Below are 26,369 nucleotides of genomic sequence, written 5' to 3'. Positions count from 1 at the left end.
TGTTTTAATTGTTAAAGGTGGGGTAGGTACGTTTGAGAAACCGGCTCGAGATACACTTTTTGTTATATTCCATGGAATGCTCTTAACATCCTGATAGCAATGAATATCTGAAGTGCTTTGACAACAAATCCATTAAAAAATGTCATCTGTGGAAGCCGTGGTACTTTAAAAAGCACGACCAATCATCTGAGCCGGCCCGGCTAAAGTAACTGGATGGCCTACCTGCCTGTCAGCCTTCCATCTGTGCACAAACTTATCTCGTGCCCTCATTGGTCAAGTGCGCGTTCGTGTGTGTTGGAGGAGGGGCTCTGTAAGGAAGTGGCAGATTTTTTGTTCTTCTTGTAGACCGCAAAATGCTGCTGTGGCAAAAAAAATTCCTTAGGATAAATGAAGTATATATCAATTTATGTATCTATCTATCTATCTATCTAAGCACCAGTAACGTGTTTCGACACATTTCCACACACATGCCTTATGAGCATGGATCTGCGAGTCTTAGGTTTGAATGCATTGTATCGGATATTTTTAATGTCTTGAGTTACTCACGCCCACTGACTCTAAGAGTTTGCCTTGAGGGCGATGGTGGACAAAATGGAAAGAGTACAAGAGGAGAGGGCTTTGAACAGCGAGACAGAAACAGTCAGACAGGCAGAGCGAGGGGGGGGGGGGGGCGGACACAGAGAATGAAAGGCAGTATGAGAGGAATGGATGAGACTGTCTGACCAGCTGCACTGACCATGTGGGCTGCTGATGAGAAAAAACTGTTGAGCAGCACAACACAGTGCTGTCAGATCAGCTGTGTTAGCTCTCACTCTCTGCCTCGCTGGCAACTCACTACAAAGCTCATTAATTTCTAATTCCTGGAGACACAGAGACGGCCAGTGATGAATTATCAGGGCTGGACAATGAATTGGTCGCCGCCGGTTGTTTGGCCTTTTCCATTCTGTGTGAATTATTTCCTAACTTTGTTTATTCAGAGGGGAGATGTTGGAGCGCACGTCTTTTCTTTGCAATAACTTGCGGTTTTGAAAACGTAAGCACAAAACTTTAAATCAGCTCAGAGCACTGACAGAACAAGTTTTATTTGACAGCAAAAGACAGCAGAACCCCCGGGTGGGATATCGTTTAAAGATGTTTGCGCTGATCAAGCTGAATGCATGATTCAGTTTGGATATGAGGAATGTGTAATCTCACAACAGATATTCATGACTGTGTGAGTGTGTTACATTTGTTATTGTGTTAACTGTAACTAGTTAAGACAGAATACAATGTGCCAGTGCCATTTTAATAAGAATTGAGGTCATTTTGTCATTATTATTCTCATAACTGTGAGTTTGACTGTGAGTCATGCTAACTTTGTACCCACCACCTCCTTTGTAGCGAACAGGAGATGTGGAAATACAACCCCAGCATTACAGGATATTTGTTTGCAAGTTTCCCATACAAATTTAAATTATACATGAATCATTCAGTCAGAATTAAAGTCACATTAAAATTAGATGTAGCTAAATGCATACTCGCCTGCAACTTGCCAGCTAACTAAACCCTGCGTGTTCACTAAAACATACCAGCTTAAAGATAAGTTAGCAGGCAGATTTGACTCCTGACAGAAAAACATGTGTTGAAAATGATTGTCCTTAAAAAACCAACTGAGTACTGTATCATACTGTATCATATATATAAAGGGCAGTAGTGATAAAAGTCCATCGTAGTACTCTGTTGAGTTTTTAGGTAATACACATTAGAATTCCTAGAATAGAATTCCTTTATTGTCATCACACCAGGTAAAACGAAATTTAAAAAAGCAATCCTCTCAGTGCATTTCCACATAAAACGAATAAATATATATCTATATAAAACATATACACACATAAACATATGCTCACACATCCATACCAACATGCATACATGCCCGCACATCATTTAAATGCAGTTTACAATATAAAAAACACATGTCGATCAGTTAATAAGTTAATCAAACTATTAAAAAGTAGGGCAGTTGCAAGTTGTAACTGTTCAGTTCAGCGTTTGACGGTGTTCAGTTCTCGTATGGCTCTGGGGTAGAAACAGTTTTTCAGTCGGTTTCTCCTTGATTGAATTGACCTGTAGCGTCTACCGGAGGGCAGAAGAGCAAACAGGAAGTGTCCAGGGTGTGAAGAGCCTGCAATTATTTTGCTCAAAAATCAAAGAAATGTGTTGGTTCAGTGTTGGTGAACAGAGCTTCTTTGTAACACAATGCTACAGTGCTGCTACAGCTTTGAGGAGATCCTTGTGCCGTTCACTCCTGAGTTTCAATTTATAACCTCCCGTGGTTTCCTGCCAGTGTCCATTATCTGAGCAGTGAGTTTGATGAGGGCAGCTACGGAGATCCAGGGTTTCAATTAGGACGGGTGGGGTGCTCAACTTCTGGAGAGCTCCACTTTATAAAGGCGATATATTTTAATCTAAAAATGTTACTGTTTCATCAGAAAATGTCAGGAATCATCTAATGCCTTTAGTAATGATTCACGGAGAGCTTGACTTTCATGCCTGTCATCATTTTTCCAGAATAGATGTGATTTTTTTTTTTAAAACTGATTTCCCAGTAATATGTATTTTCTAAGCTGGAAGGCTCTCGGACCAGCAAAACCTCTGCCAACGCCGTGTTGAGTTGTTGATGTTTTGATTGAATAGTTACTGAATGAAATGCTTAACAGCCGCTGTTTTGGACGTAATGAATGTCTATCTAATCGGTGAAATTGCATCATTGGGTGAGATAGATAACAATACAAATCTAGATCCACAAATCTGATGTAATGGTTATATGTCCATCAGAATCAATATAAATCTGGGGGCAACTGCCTGAAGAGACAGGCTATAAGAGGCAGACGCATTTACTTTTTCCCACCTCATTAGTGTAGGCAATAAAAGTCTTCATTTTCCTTCTGGTGGAGACATTGTTATTGAAAAGCCTTACCACAGCATGAATGAAAATGCTCCAATCATTGCTGACCCCAGTAGAGCAGTAATAGGTGATACTTTAGGGTGCTACAAATAAATTACATTGCATTTTCCCGGCTCGTGTTATTTCCTGTGTGATATCTGGTTGATATGAAGTTTTAGTGCAATGTGTGCAACAAGATGGGGATGAAGCGATGTTAGCTTGGAGACATTTGAATCAATTATTGACGCTTGCATTGATGCAGGGCTGTACTGTGTTGTTGTGAGGTTTTGCATTGGTTCTCTGTAACACTGCAGTTGAATTCAGTTTTTTTTAAGTAATGTCATGTGCTGCCACTTAAGAAGAAAACTGACTTAAATACTTTATTAACACATCAAATTGGGACTTGTAGCAAACAATAAATGGATTTACTGAACACACACCAAGACAGCAACTAACATACGGTAAATATGTCTAAAAGGAGCTCTTACATCATGGATTCGGACCAGTACAAACATAAGAATGGGAAAATATAGTGCTGTCCAATCCACTCATTCAGGTCACAGTATAAGGACTTTGTCATATTTCTTGTTATCAGAACACGTAAAAAGAAAACAGACACACTTAAAGCTGCAATTGAGAAGTTGAAGAAATGACTAAATGTGATGTTTATCTGTTCTCCTTTTGTTTCTGATGGGGAGTGAACCCCTATATCCTACCTGCTGTCCTGACTGTCTGTCCTGTCCGTCATGCCCTTGGCTGCCTCGGCCTATCAGAGACAGTCACACAGAGCGCTGTTAGCAGATGTCCTCCTGACAAACAGAGGGCGCTGTGTGCTCCAGCCTCAGCCTCTGTGTGCCTCTGTCCCCCTGCTCAGCCCGGCTTTGGCTCTGTTAACCCTCTTCTCTTCTCCCCCCTCTCTCTCTCCCTCTCTCTCTCTCTCTCTCTCTCTCTCTCGCGGCACTAGGCGCGGCTCCCCTCCTGTTCATCCACCTTAAGCATTGCTGAGGTACTCCTGCATGTGTTCTAATGCATCCTTACGGCCGTCATCATGGCATCGGTTTCCCTCCCTCGCCAAACTCACTCCTCACTTCCTGCCTGGAATGATTGCTTCACCCCCTAAACTCCATGTCCTTTCCCCGTGTGTGTGTGTGTGTGTGTGTGTGTGTGTGTGTGTGTGTGTGTGTGTGTGTGTGTGTGTGTGTGTGTGTGTGTGTGTGTGTGTGTGTGTGTGTGTGTGTGTGTGTGTGTGTGTGTGTGTGTGTGTGTGTGTGTGTGTGTGTGTGTGTGTGTGTGTTTGTGTGTGTGTGTCAAAAACGTTGACTTTCATTAAATGCATTATGTCACCAAATGTCACATTAGTGTATTAGGTTGGTTGAAAGCAATAATATGAAGTTGAAGTATTTCTAGTTCTAGTATTTTTTTATTCAAACTTAATATTATTGCTTTCAACTAACCCACAACTGTTATGTGAAATCTGTTGACATAATAATTTTATGTCAGCGTTTCAGTTTCTTTATTGTGAGTGTGTGTGCTGTCCTGCCTGCTGCCCTCCTGCTGTCTCTGTGTTATTTCTTTTCAACACATTACCCACAATCCTCTCCGTTCCTCCTCTCTGTTTTCGTGTGGATGGTGTCTTGTTATGTTTTTCTTCTAATTTATGTCTTGTAGTGATACGTCACTCTGGTACTCGTACTGTATCTAACCCTCGCCTTGTTTCACACAACCTCTAAAACTAAACACACCTCCATCACTTGGCATATTTCTCAACTGCGTCTCAACCTCAGAATTGAAGTTGAAAGATGCTTGAATTATGTATTGGAATGAAAGTGATATTGCCTGCACAAACAAAGTGTGTGTACACATTTGAGTTCCTTTGAAAAGAGCCTCTCTTACACACACACACACACACACACACACACACACACACACACACACACGCACACACACGCACACGCACACGCACACACACAGCATCGTGTAGCAGAGAAAAGGCCCGCAGAATGTGCTGTAAGCCTTTGCAGCTCTCCTGTGCTTGTTACTCAGGTCAGGCCCCAGCGACTCTGATCTTTAAATGATAAAGACGTGGCCTCAGTGCAAGGGCGTGGAAGAGAGCTGACACTTGTCCAATGAGATATCGACGTCCATTGATTACCTGTAATTGCAAAGTAATGAAATCTGGAAAAGCGTTTGGAAGCTTAAGACGTGTCAGATAACAAAGATGGTTGGAGGTAATGATTAGTTTAATCTTATATCTATTGAACATGTTTTAAAATAATTCATCTTCATTTATCTTAAAAGCAAGAGAGAAGATATTATTTTCCTAAAGTAGTTGTAAAGCAACCATTCTCCTCCTTCCTCATAATGCTATACTAAATAAACGTATTATTATTATTATTATTATTATAAACTAAATATAAATTGCTTTAATTGGATTACTGCAGTTGCGATACTTGTAATTTATGTTAAAGCCAATGTTTTTAGCCAATTTAATCTTGTTTCACCTGTTTTGGTCTTGTACACCAGCCATAATTGAAAAACAGGAATTCACTGCACAGTATTTTAAAGATAATTGAAATACTAATGTAATGCTGATGATGCTGGCTTGCTCAGGTCAGAATGGTTCGATAACCTCTATAATAGTTTTTTTTTGTATCAACGTTCTTAATGATATTCTTATTCCTATATTCCTAATTTGCAAATGCTGTTCAGTTTAAATCATAAGACATAATCTTTTTAAATACCAAATGTAAGATATATTCATTCATCATCAAAAATGTTTTTATCTTGCATTATAGTATTGGCCTAACAAAGATCCAGTGTCAGTCAAGCTATATGTCATTTTACATGTTTTGAGGAAGTTTCATAAAACTTCATAATTGCATTAAAATAATACAAATAAATCAAAGCATTGACTTTTTTCCAGACAGAGGCCTCGGGTACTACCAGGGGTCAAGCACTCACTCGGTTCACTTCTTATCTACCTCCACACACACTCACTTATAGAGAAATGTGTCCACAGTAGCAGAGCTCCACTGGTTCTCTCGTGAACATCCATTGAACTGGTTCTGTTCTTCATCCATCTTTGGTTTTGTTTCTTGGTGGTTAGTGCTTTCTAGTCGTTTGCCATTTATTTTTATTCTTCAATTTCCTTTGATGCGATTGGAGAATGTGTGTTAGGCTAGTGGTTGAGTTCAGGGATATGTGGGGCAAATGAGGAGACTGTTTGAGCCACAGTGTTTTAAAAGCTCCACTAACTGATATGTTGTGTTGATCAGAGTTGGTGTGCATGCCTGTTGCCTGCACCTGTGTGAGAGTGTGTGTGGTTTGAAGGTGAGTGACTATCCTGTGGCTTCCCCCAGGCCTCACGGAGAGAATTCAGGGCTCACCTGGATGAGGTCATCACGCTCAAGTCAAGGTACTCTACCTTGGACCAGGTAAACCCGCTAACCTTCTACCAACCTCTTATCTACCGGCATGCAGGCCACTGGCATCCCACAATGCACCTCACACACCAACACACATGTACACAGGCAGGGAGAGGCACATCAAACATGTTGGACTAGATCACACTGGGCCACCCCTAGCTACAGCAAACCTGCTTTTAGTGCCTTTGCTGATACTCCAAAACAACAAAGGCCTAAACAAAGTATAGTAGTAGAGTACTGGTTAAGATCCAGAAAAGTGTCACAGGGTCAAAAATCAAAACATGGTGATATTGATGAAGTAGACCCCATTTACAGGTGGTAATAACATGAGATTTGTGACTGGATATCTTGTATCCATACATGAACACACTCTCTTTTTACTATCTATTTTTAATTAGTTTACATTGGAATTGTGTGCTTGTGCTTTATTTTGAGTGCTCCTCTTACTGGTTTAAGGTGGGCAGTGCACAGCTTGAAAAGATCTACTCCAATCCATAAAGATTTAGCAACATCTGAATAGAAACGGGATGTCAGTTCTGTATCGTTTACCTTATAAATAATTTGTTCACTTACAGTTTGATCAAGACTTATCTTATCAAGTCAAGAAAAATATCTACTTAATAATGAAAGCTTTTAGAGGTTTTATTGGCTCACTTGAGATAACAAGAATGTATATTGACACCATTATCTTAATGCAGGCGATAGTGAGCTGATGTTGATGCCAGGTAAATGGGGTCTGTGATTCTGCAAAAACAAACAAAATACATTTGAGTCTTTCCCATTAAACTGATGAATACAGGGGGAGGTGTGTGGGTCATTCAGGACAGGTTTCCAAGTAGTGTGGTGATACACATGGCACTAGTATAAATACAGCACTTGAGTTGGACAGTGTTGCCCCTCATTGTTGCTCAGTAAGTTGCCCTGTGTATCACCACCTTTAGAAGTCAGCACATTCCTCCCCATTGCCTCTCAGGATCTCCACCAGCACTCATTCTCTCTCATTCATCCCCCATCTGGTCATTTCATGTGATGTGTGTGTCTGTGGCTGGTGATATTGTAGTATGTTGAGTGTGTGAGACGTACCTGGTTGGAATTTGAGTGCTAAAGTGTGAGTGTGAATTAACGGATGATGAAGAGATTGGGGAAGCCCATGAGAAGTGATGGGAGTCAGTGGAGAGAGCAGAGGCCTTCAGTGGTGTCTCCCCCTCCGGCTCTTCCCCCCCCCCCCTAGAGAGGAAGACTTTGCTCTGGATTTCCAAAGTAGCATTTTGTCCTGCCCTCTACTGCTCTGCCGCTATCACTCCAGCATTTTGTCCTCTGCTCTCTCCCTCTCTTGCCACGTCCCGCGGGGGGAGGCGGTTGAATCTGGTCCAAACGAGCCTCCCTCGCCCTGTCACAACCTTCTCTCCCTCACGGCAGATGGATAAATCTTCCCCTTTTTTTGCATAATTTCTCTGACAGCTGCTTTGTTTTTGCGCTGAGCTCAGCACCGCAGCGGTTGCATCCCATCATTTCCTCCAGCTGGTTATTGGCCCCATCGATTTCCCCCGGGGCGGCCCTCGGCCCCCGGAGCCACGTGTCTCTCTGACCTGGCCACGCTCGCTGTTCTCCGTCCGTAAGACACCGCCGCATCACACATCTTGATCTTGGCAGATCTCCATGACAACCCGTCGTCAGGCTGTTTCCGTGGCGACAACAGGGTTGGCGTGATTAGTGTTTCTGGCAAGAGGGTCCAGTTTTTTTTTATTTGTGTGTGTCTGCATTCTGAGCTCACTGTAATTAAGATGAATAAAGCCCAAATCCTCACACACACACACACACACACACACACACACACACACACACACACACACTCACACACACACACACACACACACACACACACACACACACAACTATGGCTCTCTATGACTTTATTTCACCTTGCTTACAGAGGGACTTTCTAATCTGTGCTCCTTGTGTTAGTGTGTATGAAGTGTTTTTGAATGTGTGTGTGTTACCATTTGCATCCCTCATTTGAACTCATTCTCTTCTCTCACTCGGTCAGTCTCTCACCAGTAAGGGGGGATTGCAGTGGAGGGTAGATTAGAAATGAGTGTGAGATTGTTTGAAAGTCTGCTTTTTTGCCTTCCCCCTCCCTTTATGTCCAAAAACCACCCCATTCTGCTACTGCACTCATTCTCCACAAACTCTCCTCACTTCCAAACACATACTCCTGTAGCTTTTTCCACTGTGTTCATCTCCATATGCAAACTGTCTCCCCCCCCCCCCCCCCCCCCCATCACTCTCTGATGGTATGATCTTTTCTTCGTAGTTTTGTATGTTTTTTTGCCATAATGAGGTCTTGTTTTCCACCGTGTCAGTCTTAGTGTCATCACTTCACCTTGCATCAAGGCTTGTAGCTGTTTTTTGGTTAGCGTTGACTGTATATGAACTGCATTAGCTGCAGGACATATTCATGTAATTACTATAGAGGCATATGTGAAACTGGATTAGGAAGTAGAAACGTGTGATACTTGTGGTTTGACTGTGTTTAAAGAAACGAGCTAAGTAGTGAGCTTCTGATGTAACTGTTCTGCGTTAATCGTGTCTTCATTTTAAAAAATGTGGTTGTCTTTTGCAATTTATTTTTTTTATTAGAAAGGCACATTTTGTACGAAAATGTCCCAGCTGTCGAACGTTAGAATTCATATGTGCTTTTCAATGTCTGCAAGTTTGATCTGTGTCTTGCTGTAGCTGTATTTAGCTCCCTTAATCCCCACCTTTGTCCTTTTTCTGTCTCTTTTTTTCAACATACCTCTCTCTCTCTCTTTAAATGAGGGCTCTGCAGTTGTGCAACAAATCTCCTAGCAACCACAGCTGGTGCCATCATGGTGGACCCCTAAATAGGCTGTTTACAAACAAATAAGCTTCAATAACAGATAGCGGATGTAGAAGAAAATATAATGTCAAACAAATGTACTTTTTTCCTGCCCAAGTGTGCTTCATTTGGGTTAAGAACGTTTTTATTTAGGTTAACTGTGAGAAGTACATTATGTTTTACTGTGACACAGTAAACTGTCATGTCTTTAGTTATGGAGTGTTAGACTTTCTCTCCAACACAACCTCCTCCCCCTGCCTGAAATGACATTGGACTCTGACATAGTGACATCACGATAAACGTTAACACGATAGGCTATGTGGCGGGACATCTCTAAGCTTTTGATCAATCACAACAGAGCCAGCCAACTAACCAATCAGAGCAGACTAGGGTGAACAAAATCTCACAGTATGAGAAAAATAAAGATGTTTTTGAACATTAATGCATGTAACCATGTCCCAGTAGAGGAGAAAATACGAACCTGAAAATGAGCATAACAGGGCCCCTTTCATTCTCTACCATGGTTGGTGTTCTCTTCCAATCCAACATGACACTAGAGTCAGTTATTACAAAAATAGCACAGAAGTTATCGTCTTAAACAGTTGTATAATTCAAAATATTTTTTTACAAATGCTCCCAGGGCCTCCAATATGGCTGTCACTGGGTGCCATATGCCAGCCGAGAGCCCACTGCGCTTTCTTTATCAGTTTCTCTCTCTTACTATCTCTTTCCCTGCTGCTCCTTTCTCCTGCTAGGGTTCCCTGTTGTAGCGGATGTCTGTCTGTCTGTCTGTCTGTCTGTCTGTCTGTCTGTCTGTCTGTCTGTCTGTCTGTCTGTCTGTCTGTCTGTCTGTCTGTCTGTCTGTCTGTCTGTCTGTCTGTCTGTCTGTCTGTCTGTCTGTCTGTCTGTCTGTCTGTCTGTCTGTCTGTCTGTGGTGTTGTGGTTTGCTGGGACAGATGCACTGATGCCTGTGATTCGATGCTTTATCTCCACTAGCTCCAGTGTAGGTTGGAGGGGCTTAAAGATGATCGCAGGAGGACCTTCAGCTCTCGAGTAACTATCCCGCCCCCCCTCCCCTCCTTGCCTTTCCCTCACCCTCCTCCGAGGAGCGCGCAAAACAAACGCCCCGCTCTCTGTGTCCCGCCCCCCCCCCCCCTTTTCTCCCCTCCTCGCTTGCCTAGCTATCTCTCTAGCCCTCGCTCACTCTCTCTCTCTCTCTCTCTCTCTCTTTGTATATATCTTTCTATCTGTCTGTTGCCACATGTCTCTTTCTCGTCCTCTATCTGTCTGTCGTTCACTGTTTCTCTGTCCGGTCTGTTAGGAGTCCTCCTCTTTCCGTCTCCCACACACACTTTCCTGTCTCTTCTTGTTTCTCTGTCCGTCTCCCCTTCTCTCCCCCCATCTGTCTCTGTCTCTCCGGTTAACATGCTCTGCTTTCAGTAGCTATGTCTGGTGTGCTGGATGTCTGTTCAGTAGATGCCATCAGGCCGCTCGAGTGGTCTTTATTGTTTTTGTTCTTTTCCCTCCTGTGTTCCCTCCTTTCTGCTGTGTCTCGGCTCTGTAGTTTACTGAAGTCTGTCTAGTTCGTGCTTCCTGTTTTTGTTTGTTTTCTTTTCCTTCCGGGCTGTGGGACCACGTCATGCTGATCCTCATCCTTCCACCCTCTGTCTCTCTCTCTCTGTTGTTGTCTTTCTTTCTCTCTGTCTCTCCATCCCTCCTCTTCCTCCACCATCCCACCCACCTTGCCTCATCTCCCATCTCCCACCCTCTCACTTCGGCTGTTTGGTGCCCAGTGGTGTCACAATGTTAGCTTAGTTAGTATGGCGGTGAGGGAGGGGAGGAGGAAGAAAGGGGTTTATGGCTGGGCGGGTGGGGTAGAGAGAACTTCACCTTCACCATGGGTGTTTTGGTTCTCCATACACCGCACACCACCCACACCCAATGTGTGTGTTTCTGTGATGCAATAGTGAAAGACATGTGAGGGCAGACAGAAGTACAATAAGTTATGTTAATACAAAACCTCTGATAAAAGTAGTCAGGGCATTTAGCATTCAAGAAGACAAATGGAGTGCTAAAAAATCCCCCAAATCAAAATCGTCCCGCTCACAATTGGGAAAAAATAAATTTGAAGTGTAAATATCCGCCATGATTTTCTACAGACTTTAAAAATGATGGCGTCATAATTGATTGCTTTTTTTTTACTATTTGGTGTTCAATAAATCGTTTTATTCTGTGCCAATCTTAATGGTAACTTGCAACTTGTGATTCTCCTTCACTAAAGCTGAGCTTCCCAACAGCATGCTCCTACTGTAACTCAGGAATCTGCTTTTAAGGAATTGTATATGGTTCAAGGTTCAAGGTTCTGTATTGTCAAACTAACATAGCTACAGAGTAATTATCACCGGCTTCTCCAACACGGCAACACAATAATACAGATAAGCAGACAATATTAAAGTATATTATATTAAAAGTAATACAAAAAAGAAAAATTGTTTTAAAAAAAGTGAGAACAAAAATAAAAAGTGGAATAGTGCAATATGGTAGTTTTAATAATGCTGTGTAGCATCTGTGATCAGCCCTATGTTTTCTATATGTACTATTGATACACGACATTATATAGTACTTACATCACTTTTTGTCACTACTTAACTACCTTCAATATGAATATTACTAAGAGATTGAGAGCAACATTTATTTTATTTTTTTCTATCTTGGCTACAAAACCAACGTGGAAAATAAAAATACTGTGAATACCAATATCCTCTTTTTATTTTTTATTTAACTTTTATTTCAGTTTTAGTTTCATTATACAAACATATTCACACTTGTGATAACAGTTTTAGTTTTTTTCAAATAGCTGTATCTACAAAGCCAATACATAAAAAGAAAACATGAAAGAAAATATTACAAACGGTAATAAATAAGTGGAAAAGTATCCCAAAACCGTAACCAATATCTTTTTTATGAGCGGAGGAAACAGTTTCTGATTTTGCTAACATCAGATAAAGGCTATTTATTGTCATCCCATGGGTTACTTTTGTGGTATTGTTTTAATTGATGTGGCTAAGACATATAAGTTGTAAACATTACCGACAACACATTAAAGTTAGTAATCTTCGAGATGCCTTTGGGAAGCTCAGCCCAGTTCTCGCCCCTCACTCTCCTCTCCACCTTGCTATAGATTACAGGAGGTAAAGCAGTAGTGCAGCTGTCAGGCCGCATCAGCGATCTCAGGAGAAACCGTCCTGCACCGCATCTGAACAGCCACTATCCAAACTCAACACTACATCTCCACTACATTTGATGTCACACCGTAGCACAGTTAAACATCTGTTATGACCTTGTGTGATACGATATTGTCACTCTGTATGTTGTTGCCTTTGTCCGTATATGCCTTTTCTAATCTAATAGTGATATGAAATGTCAGTGCATTTATCAGTGTGAATATCACCTGTGATGTAGTGTACAGTAAGTGATAATAATTGTAATGCAGGAGATGCAGTCATCTCCCAACAACAGCAGGACAAAGTGCACAGTGTAGTGTGACACATGCTTCTGACTGTTGTATAAACAGCTTCTCATCTCAAGCATGTCAAACGTGCGGCCCGGTTTATCTTAAATTACCACTACCTCTGCTTTCTCTCTTTCCTTTTGCCCTTTGTCTCTTTCCAAATCACCCTCTCCATCTTTAGGTGCAGTCACGATGCAGCAGCAAAGAAAATATCCTAAGATCAAGTGAGTTCTAAGTTGCTAAATGCTAAACCACTCCTGTGTGTTCTCTTGTATGTCACAATGTGTGCTCTCAAACAAGCATACATAGATTTAAAATGGATGGGATAATGCGAGCATGGTTTGTGTGTGTGTGTGTGTGTGTGTGTGTGTGTGTGTGTGTGTGTGTGTGTGTGTGTGTGTGTGTGTGTGTGTGTGTGTGTGTGTGTGTGTGTGTGTGTGTGTGTGTGTGTGTGTGTGTGTGTGTGTGTGTGTGTGTGTGTGTGTGTGTGTGTGTGTGTGTGTGTGTGTGTGTGTGTGTGTGTGTGTGTGTGTGCGTGTGTGTGCGTGTGTGTGTGCGTGGTGTTTTGCAAGAGGTTGTTAAGCTTCATGTTGAGCATCCGAATATGCTGCTGAAGCGTAAGTGTATGTTTAAAGGAGAGAAATTGGGTCAAGGGAAATCAAAGCACAGCGTCTATTCTTCGCTGTGAGGCAGTGAGGCAGAGGGAGAGCGAGATACAGAGAGAAGGGGGGAGAGAGAGAGCAGATTACATATTAGTTACACCTTGCTTTGTTCCTTTTACCTTTGGAATTATTAGAGAGGTATTATTAGGCCAACATGGCTGCTGTCGAGCACCTCTACCATCCTGCTGGTTCCACACATTCTGCAAACAAACAGGACTATCTCTTCACCTCATGGTGTTTCAGTTGTGTAATTGCACACATGCACTGGAGGAATACATGAGTCCATATATTTATTTCTAAATGTGTTTGGTTTGCATGTGTGCATTATCATATCCCTTCAAATTCGACCTCTGCTGCAGACGCAAACCCAATGCGCCCAAATCAGTTCTAATCTCTTAGTAGATTTTTAAAAACTTTTTTTGTAGCTCTTGGGCCAAAAGAAAATTCTTAAAATATAGATTCTGTCTCCAGAGATAGTTGAGTGGTTCAGTTCCTTGCCTTTGGAGGCTGCACTGTCTCTGGATTGATTCCCTGCAGAGTTCCCTCCCTCCGCTCTATCTTCCTCTTAACTTTCAAACCGTCTTATTTAAGAATTAAAATGCTTAAAAGGGGAGCGTGTTCTCTGTTCTCTGATTTAGGCTGGGCTTTTTCCGTTCAAAGCTTGGGGTTTGGAGCTATGTCTGAAATCATTCGGTTTTCTAACGAACGCACTACATTTAGACTTCTTATCCAAATGTGTGTGTATATGTGTAAATGTTGACACACTTTAGTGTCCTTAAAATAAAAACTAATGTCCATAGCGTGTGCATTAGTTTTATCCAAACCTGCAAATGATTGGGAACAATGATAACCATTCATAAATTGAAGTTTAAGTATGGAATGTATTTCTCTGTATTATTGCGCTGAAAATAATTAAAACTTTGTCATAATGTCAGTGGATAAGTTTCATTAAATTCCGGTACATCAAATATATTTTTGAGGTCATTTGGAAGCAATCTTGGTCAAAACTATTTCAGATGCCCGATATTAAAAATGTAATGTGCTTAAAAAAAGAATATAAGTTTATATTCTGTGATCAGATGTTCTCAAATATTGATACCCTCCCAATATATGTCAGGGTCTACACTGTACTGCATGCTTATGTTGAAGGTGAGTCATTTTGAACAGTTATAATGTTCCTGTTTTGTGATTTTTTGACAGTGTGTGTAATGTCTCCTGTCTCCCCAGGTCACAGTGCAGTGGACATCACCAAGGTGGCCCGGAGGCACCGCATGTCCCCCTTCCCCCTCACCTCCATGGACAAGGCCTTCATCACTGTGCTGGAGATGACCGCCGTCCTGGGCACTGAGATCATCAACTACAGAGGTGAGGAGGACAGTTTTACGTCGTAAATAGTTCGCCTGCCCCGTGGCATTTCCAGTTCCCTTTCCCATGATGTCTGCTGACAGCAGCCGCTCGGCATGCTGGGATGTCGATGTGTCGCACCTTTCAGATGGATGCAGCGACACACACTCGCTAAGTTCACATGACAGCTTTTAAACTCTCTCCGTCCACAACTGGACTCCTCGCTGAATCAGCAGTCTGCATGCCTTGGTGTCACTCACACTGACAGCAAAATGCTCGCACACATAACTGTAATAATAAATCTAATAAAATGCAACCAATTCCTTAAGATTCATATTTTGTTTGCATTTGCTGCTGCACAACATTGACAAGACTATTTGAAATGCTGCATTGGGCGTCTCTTCGTTGTTTGCTTTTGTTGAGAAAGTTCATGGAACAGAGTGTCTTTAATGACGCTTTAATTGATATAAATACAAATATGGACATGTGTATGTGGAAAGGGTCGCATTTAGTGACAAACCAAACAGAGAATATTCAACAGAATAAGCATTTTAGTGTCTCTTTAGTTTAAAAGTCTACAAATGCTTTAGTTCACTCTCATCCAGTTTGAAAATGGAAATATGATTTACACATATTTGTATTATTTTTTGATCACACGGTTTTGCTGCAGGTTAAATTTGTATACTTTTTATAATAATCCACAGGTTTCCTTAATTAGTCATTTTAACACACAGGGTTGTACAATAAAAAAGTGCATGGCAGCCACTAAACACACATTGAACACACATACACATATTTTAACTAGAATAGAATAAAGTGACACAAAATGGAAACAGTATTCAGTCATTCATAGCTTCATTCAAGATGGAATTGATTGCTTAATGTATCTCTGTAGGTATATTCTGTTTTAAGAATTGCATGTCTAAACAGATACAAACATACACAGAGAAGTTAGTTTAGCCCCCGTGGGTCTCGTCAGCCTTCTGGCAGCGTGGCCTCAGTGACACCGAGCCAGGCTGAGGGCCAGAGACGGAGACACACACTCTTTAATTCATCTCAGAAGAAGGGGTAGCACAGATTGGGGGCACGAACACCCTGCGGCGGCACACATGACGTCTAGATCAATGATGGTAGCAGGAACTCTCTTTCTTCTCCCGGGTGTAAAGTCATGTTTCATGTTCCTTGAGAGGGGAGTCAGTTGTAGGATTTGCAGGAGCACAGCTGGGAGGAGGGCAGTGGGGAGAGGAGGAGAGGAAGATGGGATATGAGAGATGAAATATTTAGAGAGACAACAGCTGGAGCAGCTCCCCTGCTGGATTTAGAGAGGTGTGCATGGATGTGTGCTTGGGAGTGTGTGCATGTGTTTATACATGCATTGGTGCTTAAGCTGCTTTTTTGCATTTAAAGTATCTCTTATCACATCATCACAATGTTCTTTTACATGTATTATTCAGCATTGAATGCCACTCTTTTACTGTTGTATCCTTCAGGAGGTTTTGTTGGGTCATATAATTAAAGAACAATAACACAGTGTAATGCTAAATACCTCAAATCTGTCCAGTCACATAAAACATTACATTTCTTGGAAATACACTTTGATTTTCTTAACGACAACAGGAATAGAAGATTAATACCACTCTCATGTCTGTACACTAAATGCAAAAGCACCATTTAGACATGGGAAATGGGCAATAAGCATATTTCATATTTACATGTTAGACGCTTTTATCCAAAGCAACTTACACACTCAATACTGTGGACAATCCCCACAGGAGCAATTTGGGGTGAAGTGTCTCAGGGACACAACGACATTCTGACTGCAGTGGGGTTTGAACCTGTGACCCCCTGACCCCAACACCAACGCACAACCCACTGCACCACACGCCTCCCTCGTTCACATGCATATACTTTCACAGTCTTCTAAAATGTCATATTGTTTTTACCAGCATGTTATGTGGAGGAGTTATGTCACAAAGTCCATAGATGTATTCACCGTTATGTAACCCTTTTAAAACCCTTGGCCTTCTTCATGTGATGTTTCTCAAAGCATCTGATCAAACACATATTTCAGCTTCTATTTTTAGTCAATCCTCTGCTTCAACACACTGGTTTGAACACGTAGTTTGAACAGCAGCTTGGACGGAGTAGCTCGAAAATACACACAGGTGAAATGCTGTTGACTTAAAGAAAAACAAGCTGTGAGGATTGGACACAAATAGTCATGTGTGTCTTCTTCTACAACGTCGATATATCATTTACAACCACTCGTTATGACTGTCTTTGACATGATGTGTGTATGCATGTGTGTGGGTGTACATGCATATTATTTTCATTGATATCAAAGCTTAGATCTCCATATTAACTCCCACATAATCACAGCATAAAGGCGCTGAAAAATGCTTTATATAGCCACATAGCAGCTTAAGGTATTTCTAGTGCCAGGATTTCTCTCCTCCACCCACTCTGCCTCTGTTTCCTCCATCTTTCTCTCCTTCCTTCCCTCACTCTCTCTGAGCTATTGTCTATATGCAGAGTCTCTGTTCTGCCTACACAGGTGTTCTTAAGTTGTCTGGCTTTTTTTTGGGATTTGGATAGCAGCACTTGTTGTATGTGAATTAGTGACGCTGAAACAGAAATGGTGTGTGTGTGTGTGTGTGTGTGTGTGTGTGTGTGTGTGTGTGTGTGTGTGTGTGTGTGTGTGTGTGTGTGTGTGTGTGTGTGTGTGCGTGTGCGTGTGCGTGTGGTGTCCCACTCTGTCTCTCTTAAAACACACACACATATATACACACACACACACACACACCTCTCGCACATATGCAACGCTGTATCTCGATCTGAATCAGAAGCACAGTCCCAGCTCCCCTTCTCATACTCATGTCCCCCCCCCCCTCTCCCCCCTCTCCCCCCTCTCCCACAGATGGGATGGGTCGAGTCCTGGCTCAGGACGTTTATGCCAAAGACAACCTGCCACCCTTCCCTGCCTCTGTCAAGGATGGTTATGCTGTGAGAGGTAAGAACCGTATATATTGTGCCAGCTGATTTGAAATATGTCCCCGTCAGTCTCAGATTTGGCATTGGGGTCAGTTCTGCTGAAATAATGTAGACCAAGATGTGCTGATACTAGTCGTTTTTAGTAGCAGAGGAGTCTCGGTTAGCCAGAAAATCTGCCTGGAATTTCCAATCTTTAGAAATTGCCCCGCCACAACCAAATGTAGTTTTTTTTCAAATTTCAGAATCGAAATAATAATTAGTTTTATTGCCAAAGAAGGTTTTCACATACAATACATTTATATGTAAAGCACTTTAAGGGCCGTAAAAATAAATAAAGTAAATGAAGTCCGCCAATACATTTGCTTTGGTGTGCAATGGTCCATCGATATAGAGTAAAATAAATTAAAATCAGTTGTAAAAACTATTATAAATCCTTTTTTTCCTTATAAGTAAATACAATATACAGATTGTTGTGATTTCCTGCTCATTTGATACAATGACGGTTCTCTAAATTAAAATATAGAACACAATGTTTCATTCAACAATAAGCCGTTTTAAGGTATTTTTAATGCCTAATTAACTGGAGAAAAAGTTATGAAACACATTGGAACCAAATATGTTTAATCTTGTCTTGTTATATTGTACGTTTACTAGTGTATGCTGAAATGTAACACACCACTGAAATACAATTGGTCCTAGATCTAATGAAGAGAATAATTTAACTTAAGGATAATAGAGGGTAGCATGAAACACGGTCCTGACATGTGACCTAACACTCAAGTAACCAATCACTGGTGAACCTAATCCAGCTTCAGAAGTAACAACACAGATAAAGCTGGAGAACTACCCAGTGTCTCTCCTCCTGTACAAATGCACTGATGGTGCTGGTTAGAGAGGAGCAGGACACAGTGGAGAACAGCCTCAGGAGCCTGTGAGGGCTTCTTCTGCCAACGTGAGCTGAGGGGAGAATAAGGCATTGCATTGTGGGACATGGAGGGGGCTGTCCTCCATAGCTGCCAGGTGGAGATAAGTGGCAAAAGAGACAGGGTTTTTTTCCCCTGCAGCGTCCAGTCATAGTTGAATTCGTACAGTTGCTGAGCATCCTTAAAGCATCGAGGGCCTGTTAACCTGGAGAGCAGGGTGGCAGCTTGCTAGCTCCAGGCAGCTCAGAAACTCTTGCATGTAACATCTGCTGTTGGCTCTTGCTGATGGAGGAGCAGAGCACCACAGGTCTCTCTGGATTAAATGAATCTTGTCCTAAGGGCCTGGCGCCTGCCGAGGTTTACATGTGTAGATTTAAGAGATTTTAGAGCCTAGGCTTTGTGTGCGGTAGGACCCAATAACCTAGTAGTTTCACCAGAGCACAGTATTTCTTTCTCAACCCCCAGATCTGGATCCCTGAGTTGGAAAACCCTCATTTGGATTGTGTCAATTTCTGAAAAATCACTAAATAACAGATTGTGTTTGTCCACTTGGTCTTTCCAAGTGTTTCATAAGGGAAACAGTGCGAGACTTGTATTTGATTACCATTGTGGAAGCATGTAATCCTATATTCATGTCACATTTCTCACTCTCCAAGGACATTTCGCAATATTTAGGAGGAATTTAAGTTTGAATTGTGTTTTTTAGTGTTTCATCATTCTTGTTCCTGTGTGTTTAGTCTGTAAAAGAGCAGAACAAATAGGTTGAAGGAAAGGAATTTAATAAAAAAGTGCATAATGCAAAGGTTCTGTGATCTTCAACCGTTGACATTACTGTGTGTATTTTCATTATTATGTTTAATTAGACAACATCAAATGTCTCTCCCTTTCTCCTTCTCCTCCGATTTGTTCATTCTTTTTCCCACTGAAATAAAATGACTCAACTAAATGGCACACTCCTGCACACACACACACACACACACACACGTTTTCAGCTGTACATGTGTGTAATGCTATTAAATCTTTCTTTTATTTTAGCGGCTGACGGCCCAGGCGACCGCTTCATCATCGGAGAGTCCCAAGCTGGAGAGCAGGTCCGCGCCCACGTTGACAATTTAGACACACATGCTTTCTCTAGCTCACAAAAAAAGTCCAACTCACACACACACACACACACACACACACACACACACACACACACACACACACACACACACACACACACACACAGTCCCTGTCACGCAAACACCCACACAACCTGTGTATGAAAATAAAGTACTTCACTTTTGTCCTTCACCTCACGCCTTGGCCAGCTGTAATTGCTCACCAGTGTGTTCCCTTAGCAGAGATGAAAAGCCCTTTGCCCCAAAGCGTGGCCAAAAAAGTAAAAGTCCTGCCAAACTATAAAACAGATTAAACCTCTGAGACAAGAGCAGGCTACAGAGATGTATTGACTACCTCCACTTCTCATATTGAAGAAAATCAGAACACATGCTTCAAAAAAGGAAATGATATGCTATAAGTTAAAGGATAAACCATAATGCTTTGTTCTGTGTGACTCTGCAGCCCACCCACACAGTGATGCCCGGCCAGGTGATGAGGGTGACGACGGGGGCCCCCATCCCATGCGGGGCCGACGCTGTAGTGCAGGTGGAAGACACCGAGCTGCTCCGCGAGTCTGAAGACGTGAGTTTGACTTCTGCTCTTTCCTCCAATGAAGAGGCAGGAAGACGCCCAAGCTGTGGTTAATGCAGCCCATCATAAAGGCCATCACTGGCTTGTGTTTTACATTCACCAACAAATGCAGATACTATTTAGAGTCTCTTTACCAATGCCATAGCAGCTGAAAATGGATTATAGTAGTTTTAGATGTCACTGAGAATAGGTTAAGCCCAAAGATTAGCACAATACACAATTAATTTGGGCTTGTACAGTTGGTTGTGTTCCTTTTGATAGATCTGATGGCTGGTTTGTCTTTCAGGGCACAGAAGAGTTGGAAGTACGAATCCTCGTCCAGGCTCGCCCGGGGCAGGACATCAGGTCAGTGTGTTATTGTGTTGGTTAGTATTGTTAAGTGCCTCTTATAAGAAGCACTATCAAAAAATATATATATATAAAAAATAAAATAAGAAGCACTTTCATACTGAAAAATTGAGATTATATTAGATGTTTTCATATGATCATTAGGATTTTATAAAAATATATACCTAAAGGAATACTTTACCCACGAAGAAATATTGTGTCTATCGATTGATCGCCCCGTTTTACTTTTAATTCTTGGAGAAATCGCAGTTTTTTCTGAATGCATCCTCAGTGAACAAAGAATAAAAAATGGAGAAAAGTCCCGATTAGTTTAGGACCATGTTTAACAAAAGAAAGTCAACAACTCGAAAGCATTCAACACTGGATATGAAATGTAGTTGCTAATGGTCCTTTTGTAGGGTCAAATCCACTAAATGTCTCCAGAATTGTATTTATGTTACATTTGTACTAATAATACATGTTTTAACATAGTGCATTCTTTCTTTCTCTCTCTCTTTCCCTCTAAACAATCCACTTTGCTTCCTCGTTATAGGCCCATTGGTCATGACATTAAGCGGGGGGAGTGTGTGCTTGCAAAGGGAACCCACATGGGCCCGTCTGAGATTGGTCTCCTGGCCACTGTGGGAGTCACAGAGGTGGAGGTGCAGAAATTCCCCGTGGTGGCCGTCATGTCCACAGGAAATGAGGTAAGGGGGTTAGGAGAAACGTGCATGTTTTCGTCTTGAAATGTTTCATTCAATTCAGGAAATGTTACGCCTTGGCACTCACACACTGTATCTGTATTTGCCAAAAAGCTTCAGCCTCAGCTTCTAAAGGTAACTCCAACGTGCCATCTTCTCTGACAGCACACCTCGTTCATATTTATGCACAATCAACATTGTTTGCTTTGACTGCGGACACCAGAACAACATTCAGAGCTGAATGCGCACTCAGCCGATTCATGTGTGCTTTCAGTTGTGAACGATGTGTTTATCTGTGACCAGGTGGTTTCCTTTTAACGCTGGGATCATATTTGTGCATTCTCTGTGTGACTGATGGTGCAGTTTAAATTTCATTGGGTGTGTAACCTTCATGGAGATCCTCAGCAGACTCTAGATACCCATAACACCTTGTTCTCGGCACTGTGCAGATATGTCTGAATTGTGTAATCAGTCGTGAGTCAGCTACTCCATGGTCACATTCCAAATATGAAGTGCTATTGTCCTCATCTCCCCCTTCCTTGAGCAAGTCTGATTATATAGAGGATGTGTCTTGCATTAACACTCTCTACCTGCAGCAATGTTAAATTGACCATGTCGAATTTGGGTGAAACTGAATATCTGTGCAGAGCTGGCATTTACAACTGAAAGTATGCAGCTTGTCTGCCCGTAAAGCCACTGTGAACCTGCTGAACTAGATGCATGTTCATTTGTGGTGTTGCTTTTCTTTAATATCTGTAACATTGAGAAATGCTTGTTTTCCTTTTCCTCAATCAAACGGCAAGTTCAGATTTGTAGTTCTACCATGTAAAGTAGGGAGGTCAAAATGTATGAATGCAAATAAAGGACATACATTATGCTATTACATATCACACTATAATGCAGTTGTTCCTACAAAGGCTGCAAATCATTGATTTAGCATTTTATTTTCTTGGGTTTGTCTGAATGTAAGGCTGCAGCCTGTGATTACTTTCAATATTCATTCCATGTTTATAATCAATTGATTCTTTTTTTTTTACAATTAATCGATTAGTCACTGGTAAAATATGATACAAAACAGTAGACATTATCTACTACTAAGTTCCCGGAGCCAAAGGGAACATCTTCAAAGTAATTATTTTCTTGTAAAAAGTTCAAAATCCATCTGAAAAGCCAGATGCAGAATCATCAATCAATGGCCTTTTTTTATTAATAATATAGCAATGAACTGAATGTTAAAATGAACTCCGATTACTTTTCTGTTAGTCGACTAATCGATTAATTATTCCAGCACTATCTAAAAGCACAAGCTACACCGAATGATCCTTTCAAACTTCACACTGGCACTTTCTGGAAATCCCGTTATTGTCCTAGTGCCAAGTACTAGCTAAATATAGTCATAATATAATAGAAGCGATGTTTGCCAACAAGAGTTTAAACCTACCTGTCTAGCGAATCATTTTTTCTACGCCCATCAGACTCACTACCACCAAAAGAGATAAAATCATTTCCTGAATAATGATAAAGCCAAATATACTTACACTGACCCTAAAACACGACGGATGTTGAATGTATAAGTAGTGTTTCTAATGTTTAATTCCTCCCCATGTGTCCTGGTAGCTGCTGAACCCAGAAGACGACCTCCATCCTGGGAAGATCAGGGACAGCAACCGCTCCACCCTGCTGGCCACCATCCAGGAGCACGGCTACCCCACCATCAACCTGGGCATCGTGGGAGACAAGTACGCCTTCATGTTCCTACTACACTTGTTATTATAGTGTTCATCAGTCCCCTATACGTCGTCCACAACTACTTCTCTATTTGGCTGTTAGCATAAGTGTGTGTGTGTGTGTGTGTGTGTGTGTGTGTGTGTGTGTGTGTGTGTGTGTGTGTGTGTGTGTGTGTGTGTGTGTGTGTGTGTGTGTGTGTGTGTGTGTGTGTGTGTGTGTGTGTGTGTGTGTGTGTGTGTGTGTGTGTGTGTGTGTGTGTGTGTGTGTGTGTGTGTGTGTGTGTGTGTGTGTGTGTGTGTGTGTGTGTTTTTGCAGCCCCGATGACCTTCTCAACGCTCTGAATGAAGGCATCAGCCGTGCTGATGTCATCATCACCTCAGGCGGAGTGTCCATGGGAGAGAAGGTGTGATGGCACTGCAAATATTTTATCATGACGCTGTCTTTTACTGACACCTTGTGGTGAGAGGGGGAAACAACAGCCTTTATTTCAAATTGTAAAAAACAACCAAAACTAGGGATGTCCCGATCACCTTTTTTTCTCCCGATCCGATTCCGATCATTTGATTTTGACAATTTGCCGATACCGATTTTTCCCGATCCGATCTTTATGCAATGCATTAAGAGAAAAAAAAGAAAAAAAGCATTCAAGTTGTCCTTTAAGGTTATTTTTTTATTTAAATTGGATATTCTATCCAACATGGATATAGCTTCTTTCTTTCACAGCAGCATTGGATCAGTTCAGTTGTGCAGCATTGGATCAAAACTAAATAAAGCTTTCAGTACTCGTTAGCTTACTGCTACAATTAGACACTGCGCCCTGCCCACTCTGTTGCCAGATTTGAGAGAAATAAGCAACCAGGTCTATGAAAACAAGCCCCAAAGAAGCAACACATACATGATGTTCTGTCATTTGAAACCAAAACTAAGGCCTCAGGATGACTTTAAGACTTCACCCGATTCCGATCTTTTGAAAATCACGTGATCGGCTCCGATCCCCGATCACGTGATCGGATCGGGACATCTCTAACCAAAACTAAAATATATTTTCTTGGGTTGACTGGGTTGACTTATTTATGAGATTGATACGGTAACAATTATACACTCCCATTGTATGTAACTTAATTTGTATCTAGTATATCTAAATAATTTTAGATATTTTTCCCCCCATGTTTTTATGTATGGCTCTTTTGTGTTGTTAAACATTTGTATTTTCAATGTCCTTTTAGGACTATCTTAAGCAGGTGCTGGATATTGATCTACATGCTCAGATCCATTTTGGTCGTGTTTTCATGAAACCAGGGTAAGGAAATTAAATAAACGTTATACTCATGCAGCACAACAGTTATCACATGCTTAACAGGGAATTCAAATTGACATTTCAGATGTAGATTTTTACAGCACTGGAATCAAAACATCTTAATATTTAAAAATGAAGTTGTAATTTTTCAAGTTAAACAATGTGAGATGCAAGATTTATTATAATGGTTTCAATCAAAAAATAATCACATGTTTCTTTTTCTTTTTCAGTTTACCAACAACATTTGCCACCATGGACATGGACGGTGCTCGCAAACTAATCTTTGCCCTCCCAGGTAGTGTGTGAAGTTGAGAGAAAGAGAGATTCAGTCCACTGTTTCTGAAGAGGTGTCACTCATATATTTCTCTCCCTCTTCTCTCCTGTTGCGTCCTCTCTCTGTCCGTCCGTTCGTCCTAGGAAACCCCGTGTCCGCTGTTGTCACCTGTAATCTTTTTGTCATCCCTGCCTTGAGGAAGATGCAGGGCATTTTGGACCCTAGGCCAACCATCATCAAAGCGAGGGTAGGATGCACAGGGAAACCAGGGAAGCCTGGCTCTCTGGCCGAGACACAAAATGTCAAAGTTCACCATCTGTTGAGGCACTGCTGGTGGAAGAAGAGGGTTTTCTGTTTAACCATGAAACATGAACAACGGTCAAGAAAGGAACAACCTGCAAAAGAGAGGAAACATTAAATATGGGAACATTACAATTATATTTGCACTAAGGTTTCAGGGTGAATCATTCCAGTACACTGCATCCTGACTCATGATTTGATACTAATTTCATCAACCGCTTGATACATATTTATGACGACTGAAGGAACTAAACACGCCTCGCACTGACCTAAAGGCCTGCTCCCTGGTCATGAATATGCATAAGTGTAAAGAAAGAAACTAATAATATCAGACAAACTGAACAGCCACAGCTTGTGTCCCAAACTAGCGTCATCAAGTGAGAGGTCTGGTTCCCTGCCATCATGGGTGCTGTCCAGAGAGCTGTGCTACATCATTTGCTGTTATAAAGCAGTTAGAAATCAACTTGAATGCATTACTGCCACTTAGTGGGGGGAGCGATGGCCTGGAAGCACAGATGTAGCCAGATCCTTTCCCTCAGCTGATGGCATCATACCCAAATTGAATAGTAATCCAGAAAAAACCTTTACCTTTGCCAAATAAGTTGGGAGAGTTGTCACTGCTACTACTGGATTCTATAAAAATAGCATACAGTAATTAAAGCAAATAAAACACAACAATCAAAAAGTAGGTACTGAAAAGAAAATGTAGTATACATTTCTACACTACATTACATTTATTTCAATTACAGACAGTACCGACGGGGATGAATATGACTTGTTGACATGCATCATTATAATTGACGTTGTTTGTTTTCTCTCTAGTTGTCTTGTGATGTGAAGTTAGACCCTCGCCCTGAATACCACCGCTGCATTCTGACATGGCATCACCAGGAGCCTCTGCCGTGGGCACAGAGCACAGGTACCTCAACCACAGCAGGTACCAATTATGTTGGAACGCCTCACTTCTGGTTCTGGATCAGGCTTATACGGTTCACTAACTTGGTTGCATAACTGTTAATCTAGCGCTTTGTGCCAAGCAAGCAATCCAAGGTTAGAATAATAAAAAATCAAACTGTTAGCTGGATGAAATATTTGGTTCTGATGGCTGATCGGACAGGTACTCTTTAGTTAGTTATGGGAAACAGGAATTCTTAATATGGGGTGGTGCATACAACTATGGAAAGAAAACTAAGGCATTCCTGATTTAGGGAAATAAATATACAAACCAACAGGCAATAACTGACCAATGCCTAGCTTGAAGAACACCTTATATTAAGCAAGGCTTTCTATTTCCCGTTTTGTTAACTATGAGTCCCAAAAATACTCAATATTACAAAGAATACATTCACTGAACCGTAGTTTCTTCATTACACGAGCCTCAAGTTTTTTTCTATGCAAATATGTTGTGTAT

General features: G+C 41.5%; 1 protein-coding gene across 9 annotated transcripts in view; it reads left to right on the top strand.

The window, feature by feature from the left end:
• The window catches only part of gphnb (gephyrin b), an 82,233-nt gene that overhangs the window by 54,176 nt on the left and 1,688 nt on the right, over positions 1–26,369 (top strand). Inside the window, exons 9-24 of one of the 9 annotated variants that reach the window (XM_079647068.1) lie at positions 3,888–3,929; positions 6,283–6,357; positions 10,205–10,261; positions 12,901–12,943; positions 14,609–14,746; positions 17,643–17,735; positions 19,675–19,730; positions 20,203–20,322; positions 20,618–20,676; positions 21,212–21,365; positions 22,977–23,098; positions 23,403–23,490; positions 24,314–24,387; positions 24,615–24,679; positions 24,802–24,905; positions 25,781–25,877. In XM_079647068.1, the coding sequence (XP_079503194.1) occupies positions 3,888–3,929; positions 6,283–6,357; positions 10,205–10,261; positions 12,901–12,943; positions 14,609–14,746; positions 17,643–17,735; positions 19,675–19,730; positions 20,203–20,322; positions 20,618–20,676; positions 21,212–21,365; positions 22,977–23,098; positions 23,403–23,490; positions 24,314–24,387; positions 24,615–24,679; positions 24,802–24,905; positions 25,781–25,877 (1,387 nt within the window). Of the gene's footprint in view, positions 1–3,887; positions 3,930–6,282; positions 6,358–10,204; positions 10,262–12,900; positions 12,944–14,608; positions 14,747–17,642; positions 17,736–19,674; positions 19,731–20,202; positions 20,323–20,617; positions 20,677–21,211; positions 21,366–22,976; positions 23,099–23,402; positions 23,491–24,313; positions 24,388–24,614; positions 24,683–24,801; positions 24,906–25,780; positions 25,896–26,369 lie in introns of all 9 variants that reach the window. The other 8 variants (XM_079647074.1, XM_079647067.1, XM_079647066.1 and 5 more) reach the window with 8 other exon arrangements.

This window comes from Notothenia rossii (assembly GCF_949606895.1).
Source record: "Notothenia rossii genome assembly, chromosome: 8".
Classification (NCBI taxonomy): Eukaryota; Metazoa; Chordata; class Actinopteri; order Perciformes; family Nototheniidae; genus Notothenia; species Notothenia rossii.
This window is presented reverse-complemented; position numbering and strand designations above follow the sequence as displayed.